The 18,841-nt window shown below is 45.8% G+C and overlaps 1 protein-coding gene across 1 annotated transcript in view; it reads right to left on the bottom strand.

Annotated features, from left to right (window-relative positions):
• LOC109885588 (protein eva-1 homolog A) overlaps window positions 1–18,841 on the bottom strand; it is a 172,169-nt gene that overhangs the window by 105,552 nt on the left and 47,776 nt on the right. The window contains exons 2-4 of the mRNA XM_031836910.1: window positions 10,115–10,338; window positions 6,446–6,569; window positions 4,328–4,477 (exon numbers count right to left, since the gene is read on the bottom strand). Of these exons, the coding sequence (XP_031692770.1) occupies window positions 4,328–4,477; window positions 6,446–6,569; window positions 10,115–10,338 (498 nt within the window). The remainder of the gene's footprint in view (window positions 1–4,327; window positions 4,478–6,445; window positions 6,570–10,114; window positions 10,339–18,841) is intronic.

Below are 18,841 nucleotides of genomic sequence, written 5' to 3'. Positions count from 1 at the left end.
CCTACAAAGTAGCTGTAGTTGGAGTGACACCTACCTCTCGTGGTAGCCTAGCAGTTAGCATTTTAGGTCAGAAACCAAAAGGTTGCTGGTTTGAATACCAGAGCAGACAAGGTGAAAAATCTGTTGATGTGCAAACAACACATTTCACTGCACCAATCTACCTACATCTGCCCCCGCACATTGACTCTGTACCGATACCCCCTGTATATAGCCTCCACATTGACTCTGTACCAATACCCCCTGTATATAGCCTCCACATTGACTCTGTACCGGTACCCCCTGTATATAGCCTCCACATTGACTCTGTACCGATACCCCCTGTATATAGCCTCCACATTGACTCTGTACCGGTACCCCCTGTATATAGCCTTCACATTGACTCTGTACTGGTACCCCCTGTATATAGCCTCCACATTGACTCTGTACCGGTACCCCCTGTATATAGCCTCCACATTGACTCTGTACTGGTACCCCCTGTATATAGCCTCCACATTGACTCTGTACTGGTACCCCCTGTATATAGCCTCCACATTGACTCTGTACTGGTACCCCCTGTATATAGCCTTCACATTGACTCTGTACCGATACCCCCTGTATATAGCCTCCACATTGACTCTGTACTGGTACCCCCTGTATATAGCCTCCACATTGACTCTGTACTGGTACCCCCTGTATATAGCCTTCACATTGACTCTGTACCGATACCCCCTGTATATAGCCTCCACATTGACTCTGTACTGATACCCCCTGTATATAGCCTCCACATTGACTCTGTACTGGTACCCCCTGTATATAGCCTTCACATTGACTCTGTACCGATACCCCCTGTAAATAGCCTCCACATTGACTCTGTACTGATACCCCCTGTATATAGCCTCCACATTGACTCTGTACCGGTACCCCCTGTATATAGCCTCCACATTGACTCTGTACCGATACCCCCTGTATATAGCCTCCACATTGACTCTGTACCGATACCCCCTGTATATAGCCTCCACATTGACTCTGTACCGGTACCCCCTGTATATAGCCTCCACATTGACTCTGTACCGGTACCCCCTGTATATAGCCTCCACATTGACTCTGTACCGGTACCCCCTGTATATAGGCTCGCTATTGTTATTTTACTGCTGCTCTTTAATTATATCTCTTAAAACTGCTTTGTTGGTTAGGGGCTTGTAAGTAAGCATTTCACAGTAAGGTTGTATTATACCTGTTGTATTCATGTGACAAATACACTTAGATTTGATCTGTTTTTATTTGATCAGATCCAAGAATACAGCCATTAAAATCCCCTTCAACAACATTGCTGCCTGTGAGATATCTTGATACAGCCTCTACAACACACACACACGCACACACACGCACACACACGCACACACACGCACACACACGCACACACACGCACACACACGCACACACACACAAACATTTGTTAAGAACAAAATACTATCTAGTCTTCTGACTTTCTTTAGGAATGTTCAATTTTTTTTTAAACACAGTATTTTTCAGTCCAGTTAGTACATATCTATATTTCTCAGCTGAATGGAACTCTTTACCAATCCATATTTCTCAGCTGAATGGAACTCTTTACCAATCCATATTTCTCAGCTGAATGGAACTCTTTACCAATCCATATTTCTCAGCTGAATGGAACTCTTTACCAATCCATATTTCTCAGCTGAATGGAACTCTTTATCAATCTATATTTCTCAGCTGAATGGAACTCTTTACCAATCCATATTTCTCAGCTGAATGGAACTCTTTACCAATCCATATTTCTCAGCTGAATGGAACTCTTTATCAATCCATATTTCTCAGCTGAATGGAACTCTTTATCAATCCATATTTCTCAGCTGAATGGAACTCTTTACCAATCCATATTTCTCAGCTGAATGGAACTCTTTACCAATCCATATTTCTCAGCTGAATGGAACTCTTTATCAATCCATATTTCTCAGCTGAATGGAACTCTTTACCAATCCATATTTCTCAGCTGAATGGAACTCTTTATCAATCCATATTTCTCAGCTGAATGGAACTCTTTATCAATCCATATTTCTCAGCTGAATGGAACTCTTTATCAATCCATATTTCTCAGCTGAATGGAACTCTTTACCAATCCATATTTCTCAGCTGAATGGAACTCTTTACCAATCCATATTTCTCAGCTGAATGGAACTCTTTACCAATCCATATTTCTCGGGCAAAAAGTAAATCCACCTACAAGAAAAAAATTAAAGAACATCTAATGTGATAGACCATATGAATGGACAGGAAATAGACAGAACATCTAATGTGATAGACCATATGAATGGACAGGAAATAGACAGAACATCTAATGTGATAGACCATATGAATGGACAGGAAATAGACAGAACATCTAATGTGATAGACCATATGAATGGACAGGAAATAGACAGAACATCTAATGTGATAGACCATATGAATGGACAGGAAATAGACAGAACATCTAATGTGATAGACCATATGAATGGACAGGAAATAGACAGAACATCTAATGTGATAGACCATATGACTGGACAGGAAATAGACAGAACATCTAATGTGATAGACCATATGAATGGACAGGAAATAGACAGAACATCTAATGTGATAGACCATATGAATGGACAGGAAATAGACAGAACATCTAATGTGATAGACCATATGAATGGACAGGAAATAGACAGAACATCTAATGTGATAGACCATATGAATGGACAGGAAATAGACAGAACATCTAATGTGATAGACCATATGAATGGACAGGAAATAGACAGAACATCTAATGTGATAGACCATATGAATGGACAGGAAATAGAAAGCATCAACTGAGTTTCCTGTCAGGTATTTCTTTGTCTTTATTGTCTACTTGTTGAATGTTTTTGAAGCCTTGATTTGTGGTTGTTTGTAATGTCTTGTTAATTGGTGTTGGATCCCAGAAAGCTTAGCTAGCGTTATGATGTTAGCTAATGGGGATCCTAATAAAAATTACAAAATTACACTCACATGCACATGTTCACAAGCACAGACATACACAAACACACCTCAATCCTGTCCCTTTACTACGAGCCAAACTCTCCCTTGTGGATGACAGAGAACTCTGGCATAAAGTCCACTCCTATTCCTTTGGCTGTGTGTGTCCACTATAGACATATCCTACAAGCATTTGAAACCTCATGAAAACAGAACCAACCATCAGACACACAGTATATGAGTGATTACTTCCTGATCCAGTATGTGAGTGATTACTTCCTGATCCAGTATGTGAGTGATTACTTCCTGATCCAGTATGTGAGTGATTACTTCCTGATCCAGTATGTGAGTGATTACTTCCTGATCCAGTATGTGAGTGATTACTTCCTGATCCAGTATGTGAGTGATTACTTCCTGATCCAGTATATGAGTGATTACTTCCTGATCCAGTATGTGAGTGATTACTTCCTGATCCAGTATGTGAGTGATTACTTCCTGATCCAGTATATGAGTGATTACTTCCTGATCCAGTATGTGAGTGATTACTTCCTGATCCAGTATGTGAGTGATTACTTCCTGATCCAGTATGTGAGTGATTACTTCCTGATCCAGTATGTGAGTGATTACTTCCTGATCCAGTATGTGAGTGATTACTTCCTGATCCAGTATATGAGTGATTACTTCCTGATCCAGTATGTGAGTGATTCACTAGTAGAAAGAAATGGTTCTGAAGCAGCGGCCATTGGTCAGTTACTGGGGCAATATAATGAAGTTAATGCTCGGCCCACTGACATAACAAACCCCCTGCACTATTTGCAATTGTGACGGGACAGGTGAAATACATACATATGGAGGAATCTTCGCTAAGACCTTTGGAAAGCTAGATGGAGTAACACCATTGGGTCCCAATTTACCAGTCCCTTCAGGTTTCCAAACAATGAAGGTTATTGTAGGGGCAGGCACCCATAGTGATAGTAAGTGCTTTTTCCCAACTGGCCCGTGTATAAAGCCCTTTTCACATCAGCTGATGTCACAAAGTGCTATTCAGAAACCCAGCCTAAAACCCCAAACAGCAAGCAATGCAGATGTAGAAGCATGGTGGCTAGGAAGAAAGGAACCTAGGAAGAAACCTACTGTACAGAGGAACCAGGCTCTGAGGGGTGGCCAGTCCTCTTCTGGCTGTGCCGGGTGGATATTAGAAGAGTACATGTGTGGCCATAAAGGCCAGATTGTTATTCTGAGAAAACCTTTCAGTCCTAGCTACCTAGAGAATTCAGGCCAAGAGTTTTAATGATCAGATCAAGCTTTGGGGAAAACTCCAGGTTCTACACATAGGTGACGGTCTTACCTACGGAGGGTGCCCTGTGGTGGGTAGGACACTCCAGGGTCCCCTGTTGGGTTCGACCAAACATGGCAGAGTAGACGGCAATCTGCATCCCCTGTTTACAGCTCAGCTTCATCCTCTCCTCCTCACACACCACCGTACTCTTATACTCATCTGGAAGGGGATGGGGGAGAGATATCATCTTTAGGATCATCACAGACACACCTTACCCTTTCTGTCGGTCTCAGGCTTACTCTCAAATTGGCCTTTTATTTTGCCTGTGAGTGTGCAGTTGTTCAGGTGTGCACATGTGAAGGTGTGAAAGTATGCAGGTATTCAGGTGTGTGGGTTCTAAATACCATCCATCTTTCCTCCCCTCCCTCCTTCTCTCCTTCTCTCAGAGTCAGAATACCAGTGGTGTAATCCCTTCTCTCAGAGTCAGAATACCAGTGGTGTAATCCCTTCTCTCAGAGTCAGAATACCAGTGGTGTAATCCCTTCTCTCAGAGTCAGAATACCAGTGGTGTAATCCCTTCTCTCAGAGTCAGAATACCAGTGGTGTAATCCCTTCTCTTAGAGTCAGAATACTAGTGGTGTAATCCCTTCTCTCAAAGCCAGAATACCAGTGGTGTAATCCCTTCTCTCAGAGTCAGAATACCAGTGGTGTAATCCCTTCTCTCAGAGTCAGAATACCAGTGGTGTAATCCCTTCTCTCAAAGCCAGAATACCAGTGGTGTAATCCCTTCTCTTAGAGACAGAATACCAGTGATGTAATCCCTTCTCTCAAAGCCAGAATACCAGTGGTGTAATCCCTTCTCTCAAAGCCAGATACCAGTGGTGTAATCCCTTCTCTTAGAGACAGAATACCAGTGGTGTAATCCCTTCTCTCAGAGTCAGAATACCAGTGGTGTAATCCCTTCTCTTAGAGACAGAATACCAGTGGTGTAATCCCTTCTCTTAGAGACAGAATACCAGTGGTGTAATCTCTTCTCTCAGAGTCAGAATACCAGTGGTGTAATCCCTTCTCTTAGGGTCAGAATACCAGTGGTGTAATCCCTTCTCTTAGAGTCAGAATACCAGTGGTGTAATCCCAGCCAACCAGCGTGTTGTAGTAGCTAAATCCATTCATGTTATTCCTGAGCTGTGGTATGGTCACACTAGAATGACTGGGAGTGGCCACTCACTCCACTGACCCCTCCACTACCCTGACCCTGGACCAATCAACAGCTCTTTTGTCCTCTGTCACTTAACCAATGACTTCTTGGCGACAGAGAAATGTCTCTGTAGGATCTAAGTGGGGTTTTAGTGAGGTGCAACGAGCAGGTGTCACTGCCTCTGAAAGGAAAGAGGGTGAGGGAGGGATGGAAACAGATGGAGAGAGAGAGGGTTTAAAATCATCTCTCTCTCTCTCTCTCTCTCTCTCTCTCTCATTCCCTCTCTCTCATTCCCTCTCTCTCATTCCCTTTCTCTCATTCCCTTTCTCTCATTCCCTGTCCCAGTCTTCTCCTCTGCATTCCTGTTCCACTCCCCCATGTCCATAGTTTTGATTTTCAGGGAGTTCAGCTGTCACGGGTTACTGTGACTGGGCTCTGTGTGTGGAATACCTGTGCATGGCTAAACACATCCACATTGCAGCTTGACAATCATTGGGATGACTCTTGTCTTAGAGGCAGAGTGATTTCCACTAGATGGACCAGCTGCAAAGTCAAAATTGTCTATATATCATAAAAATGTATTCAAACAAAAAATACATTTTTGGTCTCAATTTCAAGTTAGAGTTTAGGCATAAGATAAACGGTGTGATCAAGGTCAAGGTTAAAATCTGATTTTATGACTGTGAGTGTGCCAGCTAGTGACCAACCTGCAGAGCTGCCTCCAGTACATGAGTCAACCCAATAAATGGCAACCTGCATCCACATTATCAAGGCTTCTGTTTCTGCACATTAGTATGAATGGGATTTAAACCTTCATAGTGTCACCAGGGATTTATTTGTGTGTGTGTGTGTGTGTGTGTGTGTGTGTGTGTGTGTGTGTGTGTGTGTGTGTGTGTGTGTGTGTGTAAGAAATAGACAGACAGGAACAGTCACTGTAAGGTGGAGCATAAATGATAAAGAAACTCAGGGGTGATGAGGGAGGGACTTACTAGGCATGCATTTGTACCACACAATGAGGTATTTGCTGCTACTGGGGCACGGGTCCATCCCGAAGAGACGACTGTTGACAAGGACCTGACAGATCCTCCTGTCCTGGCACTCATCCAACATTTTCTACCATTGTAAGAGAGATATAGAGAGAGAGATATAGAGAGAGAGAGAGAGAGAGAGAGAGAGAGAGAGAGAGAGAGAGAGAGAGAGAGAACAATGATCAAGCCAGAGGGCACACAAACCAAAAACCACTTCAAACACCCTAACCATCCCCTTCTCCCAGGCCATGGGAACAGTTCTACACTCCAGCGTCCTGACATCTCCTTCTCCTCTCAGGCCATGGAAACAGTTCTACACTCCAGCTTCCTGACATCTCCTTCTCCTCTCAGGCCATGGGAACAGTTCTACACTCCAGCGTCCTGACATCTCCTTCTCCTCGCAGGCCATTGGAACAGTTCTACACTCCAGCTTCCTGACATCTCCTTCTCCTCCCAGGCTATGGGAACAGTTCTACACTCCAGCTTCCTGACATCTCCTTCTCCTCCCAGGCCATGGGAACAGTTCTACACTCCAGCTTCCTGACATCTCCTTCTCCTCCCAGGCCATGGGAACAGTTCTACACTCCAGCTTCCTGGCATCTCCTCCCAGGCCATGGGAACAGTTCTACACTCCAGCTTCCTGACATCTCCTTCTCCTCTCAGGCCATGTAGAAGACAACCTCCCAGTGTCCTGGTGTGTAGAAGACAACCTCCCAGAGTTCTCCTGGTGTGTAGAAGACAACCTACCAGTGTTCTGGTGTGTAGAAGACAACCTCCCAGTGTCCTGGTGTGTAGAAGACAACCTCCCAGTGTTCTGGTGTGTAAAAGACAACATCCCAGTGTTCTGGTGTGTAGAAGACAACCTCCCAGTGTCCTGGTGTGTAGAAGACAACCTCCCAGTGTTCTGGTGTGTAAAAGACAACCTCTCAGTGTTCTGGTGTGTAGAAGACAACCTCCCAGAGTTCTCCTGGTGTGTAGAAGACAACCTCCCAGAGTTCTCCTGGTGTGTAGAAGACAACCTCCCAGTGTTCTGGCGTGTAGAAGACAACCTCCCAGAGTTCTGGCGTGTAGAAGACAACCTCCCAGAGTTCTGGTGTGTAGAAGACAACCTCCCAGAGTTCTGGTGTGTAGAATACAACCTCCCAGAGTTCTGGTATGTAGACAACCTCCCAGTGTTCTAGTGTGTAGAAGCCAACCTCCCAGTGTTCTAGTGTGTAGAAGCCAACCTCCCAGTGTTCTGGTGTGTAGAAGACAACCTCCCAGTGTTCTGGTGTGTAGAAGACAACCTCCCAGTGTTCTGGTGTGTAGAAGACAACCTCCCAGAGTTCTGGGTGTAGAAGACAACCTCCCAGAGTTCTTCTGGCATATGTGTGCTGCTGCCGTGTGCTGCCAGATCATAAATCTCAAGCACGCTGACATTTATGTCATGTCGTCACGCGTCATTAAGGAGACATAATGGCCAGGGATAGGATATGGGAAAACGTACAGCAGCCTATACCCCCCATGTAGTCCTAAAAAAGCTTTGACTTCGTATCTACCTGTCTTCAAAGCTCTCTATATTAAAGCTTTTGAAAATCGGGATTAAAACCGCTACCATCACATCAATTGTTTCTTTTCAGACGTTGTTGGAACAGACAAGAGTTGCATTGAGCAAAGTTGCTACGCTCTAGTACCAAGTGATTGCAACTGAGGGCCTCTGGGTCGGTTTCTCTCATTTGAGCACCTTCTCTGGATCTGAAGCTTAGCGCTCATGATCGTCATTCAGCTATTTTGAGATAAAGTGGGAGGGAGACGAGGGCAACAGAACTCTGAAAGGACAGGAGTGGGTGTGTGTGTGTACCCCCCACACAAAAGGAGGCCTTCAGTCTATTCGTTGCACCCCCAATCAATTTAAGATGGGGATGTTGTGGCAAAGACTCAATGAAACGGCTTTGTGTAGTAGGGCTGGCTGGGCCTGCCTCTCCATGCCTTCTCCTTAAAGTGTGTCACTTGCCGGAAAACATTCTCACACAAAGCGTTATGCAATCAGCGGTGGCGGCATTGGCATTGCCTGGGTTTTAACCCTTGTTGTGTGGAGGCTTTTTTCTTTCTGGAAGTTTCTCAGACAGCTTTAGGTGCCAAACAACGACAGGCTCTGTTGAGATGGAGGGAGGGATGTGGTAGATGAGTGAATGAGGATCCAGAAGGGGGAGGGGAAGGGAATACATGGGAAAGAGAGAAGGGTGCAACCTTCTCTGAAATCCCCAGAGCATTATAGCTACTGTTTCAAAGGCCTGGGTCTGTATTTAAAAAGCATCACAGAGCACTGATCTGAGATGGGGCAGCTGGTAGCCTAGTGGCTAGAGGCAGGTAGCCTAGTGGCTAGAGGCAGGTAGCCTAGTGGCTAGAGGCAGGTAGCCTAGTGGTTAGAGCAGGTAGCCTAGTGGCTAGAGGCAGGTAGCCTAGTGGCTAGAGGCAGGTAGCCTAGTGGTTAGAGCAGGTAGCCTAGTGGTTAGAGCAGGTAGCCTAGTGGCTAGAGGCAGGTAGCCTAGTGGCTAGAGGCAGGTAGCCTAGTGGCTAGAGGCAGGTAGCCTAGAGGTTAGAGCAGGTAGCCTAGTGGCTAGAGGCAGGTAGCCTAGTGGCTAGAGGCAGGTAGCCTAGTGGCTAGAGGCAGGTAGCCTAGTGGTTAGAGCAGGTAGCCTAGTGGCTAGAGGCAGGTAGCCTAGTGGCTAGAGGCAGGTAGCCTAGTGGTTAGAGCAGGTAGCCTAGCGGCTAGAGGCAGGTAGCCTAGTGGTTAGAGCAGGTAGCCTAGTGGCTAGAGGCAGGTAGCCTAGTGGCTAGAGGCAGGTAGCCTAGTGGCTAGAGGCAGGTAGCCTAGTGGTTAGAGGCAGGAAGCCTACTGGTTAGAGGCAGGTAGCCTAGTGGTTAGAGCAGGTAGCCTAGTGGTTAGAGCAGGTAGCCTAGTGGTTAGAGCAGGTAGCCTAGTGGCTAGAGGCAGGTAGCTTAGTGGCTAGAGGCAGGTAGCCTACTGGTTAGAGGCAGGTAGCCTACTGGTTAGAGGCAGGTAGCCTACTGGTTAGAGGCAGGTAGCCTAGTGGTTAGAGCAGGTAGCCTAGTGGTTAGAGCAGGTAGCCTAGTGGCTAGAGGCAGGTAGCCTAGTGGCTAGAGGCAGGTAGCCTAGTGGCTAGAGGCAGGTAGCCTACTGGTTAGAGGCAGGTAGATTCCCCAAGCCGACAAGGTAAAAATCTGTTGTTCTGCCCCTGAACAAGGCAGTTAATCCACTGATCCTAGGCCGTCGTTGTAAATAAGAATTTGTTCTTAACTGACTTGCCTAGTTAACTAAATAAAAAAATTGGATCTGGTTCTCCCTGTCCTTCCATTCCTATTCATTGTGATCTAATAGCTAAAAGTGATCCTAAATCAGCACTCCTTTTCTGAGATGCTTTATGGATATGGGCCCTGATCTGACTAAAGAGGAGAAGAAAGTATTGTTTCCCAGAGAGAAAAATAATGAGCCATTTTGATACAAGGTTTTTGGGAAACACAACCTGGACAAATGTTAAAACCAGAAGATGAGCATTATTGAATGACTGTCGTTACTGTCCTAGTGGCAGAGAGAAGCATTAAAGTAGATGGGTTGTGTATGTTTACCTGTAGTGCAGTGGACATGTAACAATATGTGTCATCCTCCAGTGGGTGTGTCCCTACAAGGGAATATCTCTGGTAGGACGGGCACTGCTGGGGGTGGGAGGGGCCTTTCCTGCCGTAGAAAGCCGATTGGACGGTGATGGTGGTGCGGGGCGGGCAGCGGACCGACAGGAAGTCGCCGTCACAAGCCTGCTCGGTGTAGTTCCTCAACACTTTGGATAGGTAACCTAGGAGATAAGAAAAACACCATGGTTACCACAAAAACAGCTGCACACCTACACCTATTTACAGTCCATCAACTCTTAAGTGGTGTTCCAGGTCATCTTTTCAGCAGATTGCTATATCATGTCAATGTGTATTTCCCTGAGATGCTAATCACTTCTACAGGTGAAGTGTGAGATCTGATCCTCAGTGCAGCGTGACTGCATTGAAGACCATCTGGAATGCAAAGCCTAAAATCATACTACAAACAAAAGACACTATGAATAGGAGACCATTCACTACACACAAAGATGATCTGAATAGGAGACATTTCACTCCTCCACCTCCCCAGTGTAAAGAAACACACACACAGTCCCCAGGATGTTCAAATGGACAAAGCCATGGGTGTGTTAAATCCTGAAAGACTTTTACTTACAATGTGTGGCACACAGCTGCAGCAGTTCTATCTCAGTCAATTGGCATCAAAGAGGAACACAACACATACGGGATAATAAGGCAATCAGCAATGCCAATCACACACACAGCCTGGCAGGCTTTGCTTTGTCTTGCCTGGGTTGGCCCACCTCGGAAGAAACACTCTCCTCCTTCCTTTCATTTAATCCCTCATTTCATGGTGATGATGTCATATTGAGAGTTGTCTTATCTGCGCTATATTTTGTTTTTGTTCGTTAACACAGACACACCCTGTCAAGAGAGGCAGCGCCAATTTGGTCGTGTAGGGGGTTTGTGTCTAGATAGTAGGAAGCTTCTGTGGAAGAGCCCCCTGTTTCCATGGTCCATTAGTCATGTTACACATCAACAAGCCCTGACAAAACGACTGCCTTCACTTAACCATATCAAAAACCATGGCTCCGGGCCTAGAATACCACAACACTACACAGACGCTAAAAGTCCTGGCCCTAGCGTCATTAGCTGTTAGCATTGTTAGCCTCCAGGCATATCTAACAGACCCAGCATTTAAAGCTATCTGAGCTTCCTAGGCTTGAGCTAAAGCCCTCGCTAATCTAACCTGCGCTAGTGCTAAGTCTGCTAACCCTGAGTTTGTCTCACCCTGTCTCCATCGGTAAGCCCTTTGTTTGTTAGCGTTAGTGAGTCTCTTCTCGGACTCGGTGTCAGTTAGCCAACCACCATGTTTTGAACTGCATTCCATATTTAAAAAGTGTATTTAAAAAAAAAACATAAATAGGCCTATTGGGAAACAATCATAAAACACTTGTAATGTTATTTTACTTGAAACCTCACAGGTCTAGACTGTCTCTTTGAATGCTATAGCTAATTACAGTGTTAGCCAGCATTCTCTGTCATTGTGAGCCACCAGCCTGTCAGTCAATCAGTCAGTCAGGAGAACTGAACCCCATCACAAAGAACCAGCAGCATTAACATTCCTGCCTGCGAGAAGGAGAGTGGAGATAAAAGAGGGAGCACTGCTTTGTCATATGGTGTCTTTTTTCCTCCTTCTTTGTGAAACTATTCAGCCAAATGATTGACAGCTGGCAGAGGAACATTCAGCACAAAAGTTGTCAAGATAAACAGAGGCTGAGTCTCAAGTGATACACTATTCTCTGAATATTGCACTACTGTTGACCAGGTCCCAAGGAGCTCTGGTCAAAAGTAGTGCCCTATATGGGGAATAGGGTTCAATAGAGCTCTGGTCGAAAGTAGTGCCCTATATGGGGAATAGGGTTCAATAGAGCTCTGGTCGAAAGTAGTGCCCTATATGGGGAATAGGGTTCCATTGGGCTCTGGTCAAAGTAGTGCCCTGTATAGGGAATAGGAATAAAAATATTTAACACAGGCCCTCAGATCCTCAAAAAGCTTGACAGCTGCACCATTGAGAGCATCTGGTTGCCATACCGCTATGGCACGTAAACTTGGTACGTAAACCGCTTGGTGTCGCTTGGTACGTAAACCGCTTGGTATGGCAACCAATAAGGCACGACAGAGGGTAGGTCATATGGCCCAGTACATCACCGGGGCCAAGCTCCCAGCAATCCAAGACATGTATACCAGGCGGTGTCAGAGGTAGACCCTAAAAATTGTCAAAGACTCCAGCCACCCAAGTCAGCCACTCGCTTGCACTGGCTCTCTGCAAACTCACTGGACTCTACCCACACAGTCACACATCCTGCACTGGTCATCCAAAGCACACATGCCCAAACACTACTACATACGCTAACATACAGAAGACACACACACATGCATATTGACGCCACACACACGCTGCTGCTACTCTGTTTATTATCTACCTTGATTGCCTAGTCACCTTTACCCCTACCCACATGTACATACAGTTGAAGTCGGAAGTTTACGTAAACTGAGGTTGGAGTCATTAAAACTCGTTTTTCAACCACTCCACAAATTTCTTGTTAACAAACTATAGTTTCGGCAAGTTGATTAGGACATCTACTTTGTGCATGACACAAGTCATTTTTCCAACAATTGTTTACAGACAGATTATTTAACTTATAATTCACTGTATCACAATTCCAGTGGGTCAGAAGTTTACATACACTAAGTTGACTGTGCCTTTAAACAGCTTGGAAAATTACAGAAAATTATGTAATGGCTTTAGAAGCTTCTGATAGGCTAATTAAAATAATTTGAGTCAACTGAGGTGTGCCTGTGGATGTATTTCAAGGCCTACCTTCAAACTCAGTGCATCTTTGCTTGAGATACTGGGAAAATCAAAATAACTCAGCCAAGACCTAAGATTAAAAAAATTGTAGACCTCCACCAGATACCACGTTCATCTGTACAAACAATAGTACGCAAGTATAAACACCATGGGACCACGCAACCGCCATACCGCTCAGGAAGGAGACGCGTTCTGTCTCCTAGAGATGAACGTACTTTGGTGCGAAAAGGGCAAATCAATCCCAGATCAACAGCAAAGGACCTTGTGAAGATGCTGGAGGAAACAGGTACAAAAGTATCTATATCCACAGTAAAACGAGTCCTATGTCGACATAACCTGAAAGGCCGCTCAGCAAGGAAGAAGCCACTGATCCAAAACCGACATAAAAAAGCCAGACTACGGAGAAACGTCCTCTGGTCTGATGAAACAAAAATAGAACTGTTTGGCCATAATGTCCATCGTTATGTTTTGAGGAAAAAGGGGAGGCTTGCAAGCCGAAAAACACCATCCCAACCATGAAGCACGGGGGTGACAGCATCATGTTGTGGGTGTGCTTTGTTGCAGGAGTGACTGGTGCACTTCACAAAATAGATGGCATTATGAGGTAGAAAAAATGGTTGTTGTGGCAAAATGGCTTAAGGACAACAAAGTCAAGGTATTGGAGTGGCCATCACAAAGCCCTGACCTCAACCCTATAGAACATCTGTTGGCAGAACTGAAAAAGCATGTGCGAGGAAAGAGACGTACAAACCTGACTCAGCCAGCTCAACATCAATATGTCAAATGTTTCCACTGCTGAGTGCTTCACAAACACTACAGGTACATTAGAGGAAGTAGGAACTGTTTCCATACACACACACACACACACACACACACACACACACACCTTTTTACCATGGTTACCTCTAACAGTGCAGTAGCGTGTGGTCATGAAACTGATATATCTGAAAGAGTCAACACCGGGACATAATTAGACAACAGTGGCGCCCAGCGCCAGTAAGAACCTCTGTTCTTTCACTGTTCTATTGACACTGCCTTATCTAGAAAATGAAAGCAGGAACATGTGACTTCAATGCTTTTAACTGTTACAGTACGCTGCTTCAGCTTTAATGGCGATGTCTTTTAAGGCCAGAGAGCTTTGCAGAGTCAGGTATAGAACGACCTGTTTGATCATAAAACGTAAAGCTAAGTTAGCCTGGTCTGAAGTGCACACACTTGGAACTAAGTAACTTCACACACACCCCTCTGCTGGCATATCCCTGTCTGCTGCATTCCAGAGCGGGTGAACTTGGCATTTCCCCTGACAGGACCACACACACAAACAACAACACAACCAGGGTGGCTGCCGTGGCAACGAACACAACCTTACACTGAACTCATTCTTCTCCACAGTTACCCAGTGGGCCATAGTTGTCGAGGGACATCATTTCTCTGATATACGACGTCAGATTACAACCATTTAAAGACATCTTTTAGCCCTTCAGGGAAAATAAGGACCTATTGAACAGAGTTCTCCATGAAGAGATTGTTTGTTCATGTCGTGATTGTTGTCTTGTTTAAGTGCCTGATACAACCTGGTAAAGGCTTCTTTTTCTGGATGCTAAAACAGTCTAAAAAACCTCCTTTTACATTCAGACTACAACCTGACCATGACGTCAGTCTGATGTTATTGCAACTGGTTTTGCCAACCGAACATAAGACACGTCTATTTGGTCTGAGTATTAGGCCTTGTCCTGGACCCAGGCCAAGACCATGATGGAACATGTGCACTGCCAGCCCTATACCCCTCCAGCCACTGAGCTGGGTGCTGGGTGAAACTATGGCAACGACCATGCATGTGCACTGCCAGCCCTATACCCCTCCAGCCACTGAGCTGGGTGCTGGGTGAAACTATGGCAACGACCATGCATGTGCACTGCCAGCCCTATACCCCTCCAGCCACTGAGCTGGGTGCTGGGTGAAACTATGGCAACGACCATGCATGTGCACTGCCAGCCCTATACCCCTCCATGCATGTGCACTGCCAGCCCTATACCCCTCCATGCATGTGCACTGCCAGTCCTATACCCCTCCATGCATGTGCACTGCCAGCCCTATACCCCTCCATGCATGTGCACTGCCAGTCCTATACCCCTCCATGCATGTGCACTGCCAGTCCTATACCCCTCCATGCATGTGCACTGCCAGCCCTATACCCCTCCATGCATGTGCACTGCCAGCCCTATACCCCTCCATGCATGTGCACTGCCAGCCCTATACCCCTCCATGCATGTGCACTGCCAGCCCTATACCCCTCCATGCATGTGAGGGACAAGTGAGAGGGAGAGGGACAAACAGAGGAATGAAACGATAAAGGACAAGTCACACCAACACTAACAAGAAATATCCAGAGTTTGTCCAACAACCCAGCAGGCAAATAAGGTTGAAATTGCACCTTTGCGTTTGCAAACAGTTTGTAACCAGAACTGGATGCAATTGAGTTATTTCAAGCAGTTTTGACAACTGGTAAAGGACTTTCTCAAAGGTGAAGGGGTGGGTTACTAACTGTTTCTGAACCACAAAACACACTGCAACACCTTCCTTCATCTTGTCCTGTGGGATTGTGGGTAAAAGCAAACAGATTATCTCATAAACTCCCCCGGAGCACTTTTCCACTTTTTGTACGAATTGTTCCACCCTCCTCTGTTAACCCTCCACCTGTTGATTGACGCCCCCTTTCACGACTAACAATCAGGCGGGGTTAAGACACCTGTGTAAAACCAGGTAGCCAATGACATGCGTCGCTCTGAGGGGCAGCCTGGACAAGGCCACCAGGGGGAAAACACAGACACACAACTCTCTCTCCTTTGTCATTTAGGGCCATCCTAGCTCCTTCTCTAGATTAAAAAACATATATACATTTCTTATTTGCAATGACGGCCTACCCCAGCCAAACTGGGCCAATTGTGCGCCGCCCTATGGGACTCACAATCACGGCCAGTTGTGATATAGCCTGGAATCGAACCAGGGTCTGTAGTGACACCTCTAGCACTCAGATACAGTGCCTTAGACCGCTGTGCCACTCGGAAGTTGTTCTTCACAAAAGCACCAAGCCCATTATGAATGATGGTGGTTATGTGGGATGAGGAAGGAGAGGAGGTTATGTCTGATGGTGATTATGTGGGGTGAGGAAGGAGAGGAGGTTATGTCTGATGGTGATTATGTGGGGTGAGGAAGGAGAGGAGGTTATGTCTGATGGTGATTATGTGGGGTGAGGAAGGAGAGGAGGTTATGTCTGATGGTGGTTATGTGAGGTGAGGAAGGAGAGGAGGTTATGTCTGATGGTGATTATGTGGGGTGAGGAAGGAGAGGAGGTTATGTCTGATGGTGATTATGTGGGGTGGGGAAGGAGAGGAGGTTATGTCTGATGGTGATTATGTAGTGTGGGGAAGGAGAGGAGGTTATGTCTGATGGTGGTTATGTGGGGTGGGGAAGGAGAGGAGGTTATGTCTGATGGTGATTATGTGGGGTGAGGAAGGAGAGGAGGTTATGTCTGATGGTGGTTATGTGGGGTGAGGAAGGAGAGGCGGTTATGGCTGATGGTGATGATGTGGGGTGAGGAAGGAGAGGAGGTTATGTTTGATGGTGGTTATGTGGGGTGAGGAAGGAGAGGAGGTTATGGCTGATGGTGATTATGTGGGGTGAGGAAGGAGAGGAGGTTATGGCTGATGGTGGTTATGTGGGGTGAGGAAGGAGAGGAGGTTATGTCTGACGGTGATTATGTGGGGTGAGGAAGGAGAGGAGGTTATGTTTAATGGTGATTATGTGGGGTGAGGAAGGAGAGGAGGTTATGTCTGATGGTGGTTATGTGGGGTGAGGAAGGAGAGGAGGTTATGTCTGATGGTGATTATGTGGGGTGAGGAAGGAGAGGAGGTTATGTCTAATGGTGATTATGTGGGGTGAGGAAGGAGAGGAGGTTATGTCTGATGGTGGTTATGTGGGGTGAGGAAGGAGAGGAGGTTATGTTTGATGGTGGTTATGTGGGGTGAGGAAGGAGAGGAGGTTATGAATGAGATGAGATTCTCAAGAGAAATACAGTCGACTGCATGCGACAGACTGGGTTTGATTCCGGGTATCCTGCACCCATAAATTCCAGGGCTTTACTTGACTTTACCTCAACATCCTGTGTGTGTTCGCAGTCTGAGGTAAAAATGATTAGGTCTGGGAGCTAAGGAAAGTCTTCAGTTTCTCAGGCAAGGCTACTACTCATCATGGTAGCTTAATAAACCAGCCCCATTTACATATGCAAAGGAACGACATCCTCAATCCCGTCATCTGCAGGATACCGGTAAGCAAATGACTCCAGGTCAATTCAGGTCAATATATAATGCATGAATTGTGTACACAAGCGGGTAGTCTGGGCATATCATATGCATGGGGCATGACAACTCAACCAGCCCTAAAACAGCTGGTGCAGAGTTGTTGCTTCCCCTCATAACACACCATGTCATAACCCCCAAGTCATGTGATAGGAATGAACCATAATTGGGCTTCCACCACGTCATGTGATCTTCCATGCCCGTAAGCCTATCACAACGCTGAAAACCCGAGGAGGTAATTAGTTCCTGATTTGCGGTTATGTGATGGCCCCGCGGCCTAACCCCGGCGTTAGAGGGGTCAGGTAGGGCTGAGATTAGGGACAAACCACTGTGTTGTGTCAGCATGGGTTCCTACCCCCCGGCCCATCACACAGAGACTTCCTGTTCAGGACTCACTGATTAGATGCGGTCCTACTGCAGGTCCAAAGAGATGTTGAATCCATGTTTTCCTCGTGTTTCAGGTCAGAGAGTAAATATGAGGGGAGAGTGTGTGTGTAGGCCAATATATCCCCTTGCCTGCGGTGTGTGTGTGTGTGTGGTGTGTGTGTGTGTGTGTGTGTGTGTGTGTGTGTGTGTGTGTGTGTGTGTGTGTGTGTGTGTGTGTGTGTGTGTGTGTGTGTGTGTGTGTGTGTGTGTGTGTGTGTGTGTGTGTGTGTGAGAGAGAGAGAGAGAGAAAGAGAGAGGTTTGCATAGATTGTTGACTACATATGTGTGTCCGAATGTAAAAAAGTCAAATATGATCAACTAATTAAACAAACAACAACATGACACATTGCAAAATCCCTGGCTCTCCCTCCACTATGCAGAGGTGTCAGCTACAAGCTGGAATGCATAGAGAGATGTGCTCTCTGGTATGAGCAGTGGTGTGGTGGGGAGGCAGGGAGGGAGGGATGTCTCTCTAACTGCACTGTCTGCCTGCGAGGCTAGGGATTACTCTCTACTCAGGGCTTTCTCCTCTGTTTGAAAGATGCCATCGAATCCCATTGGAGAACTCAGCTCAAAAGTAACCTATGCAGTAGACACTCTGCTGGGTTCTCTGCTACAGAGGATTAACGCAGCACCAATAACAGGGTACAATCTTATCATATGGTTGACTTTAGTACTCAATAAAACAGTCAATAATGCATGTTCCTCATGCAACAACGTCATAGAGCACACAGTATCAAACATTATGAAACATTTTACCTCCCCAGAAAGTACATACAAAATAATGAATATACATTTTAAAAAGGGATAGTTTAAGGGATAGTTTAAGGGATAGTTTAAGGGATAGTTTAAGGGATAGTTTAAGGGATAAGCCTCATTTTTTCAGATTTGTTTTTAGTTTTTTTGTGAGAATAGATTATACGGTTATCATCTTGGTGCATTAGGCATTTACACGAGAGGGAGAGACAGAGAAAGAGTGAGAGACAGAGAGAAAGAGAGAGAGAGACAGTGATGTGGCAGTAGAAAGGCCACAAGGGCCGGTGGCTTTAGGCCTTGTTAGTAATTAGTCCCTGACCATGGTTCTATCCA

This window comes from Oncorhynchus kisutch, linkage group LG12, assembly GCF_002021735.2.
Source record: "Oncorhynchus kisutch isolate 150728-3 linkage group LG12, Okis_V2, whole genome shotgun sequence".
In the NCBI taxonomy this organism is placed as follows: Eukaryota; Metazoa; Chordata; class Actinopteri; order Salmoniformes; family Salmonidae; genus Oncorhynchus; species Oncorhynchus kisutch.
The sequence above is the reverse complement of the archived record's forward strand: the minus strand, read 5'-3'. Positions and strand labels throughout refer to the sequence as shown.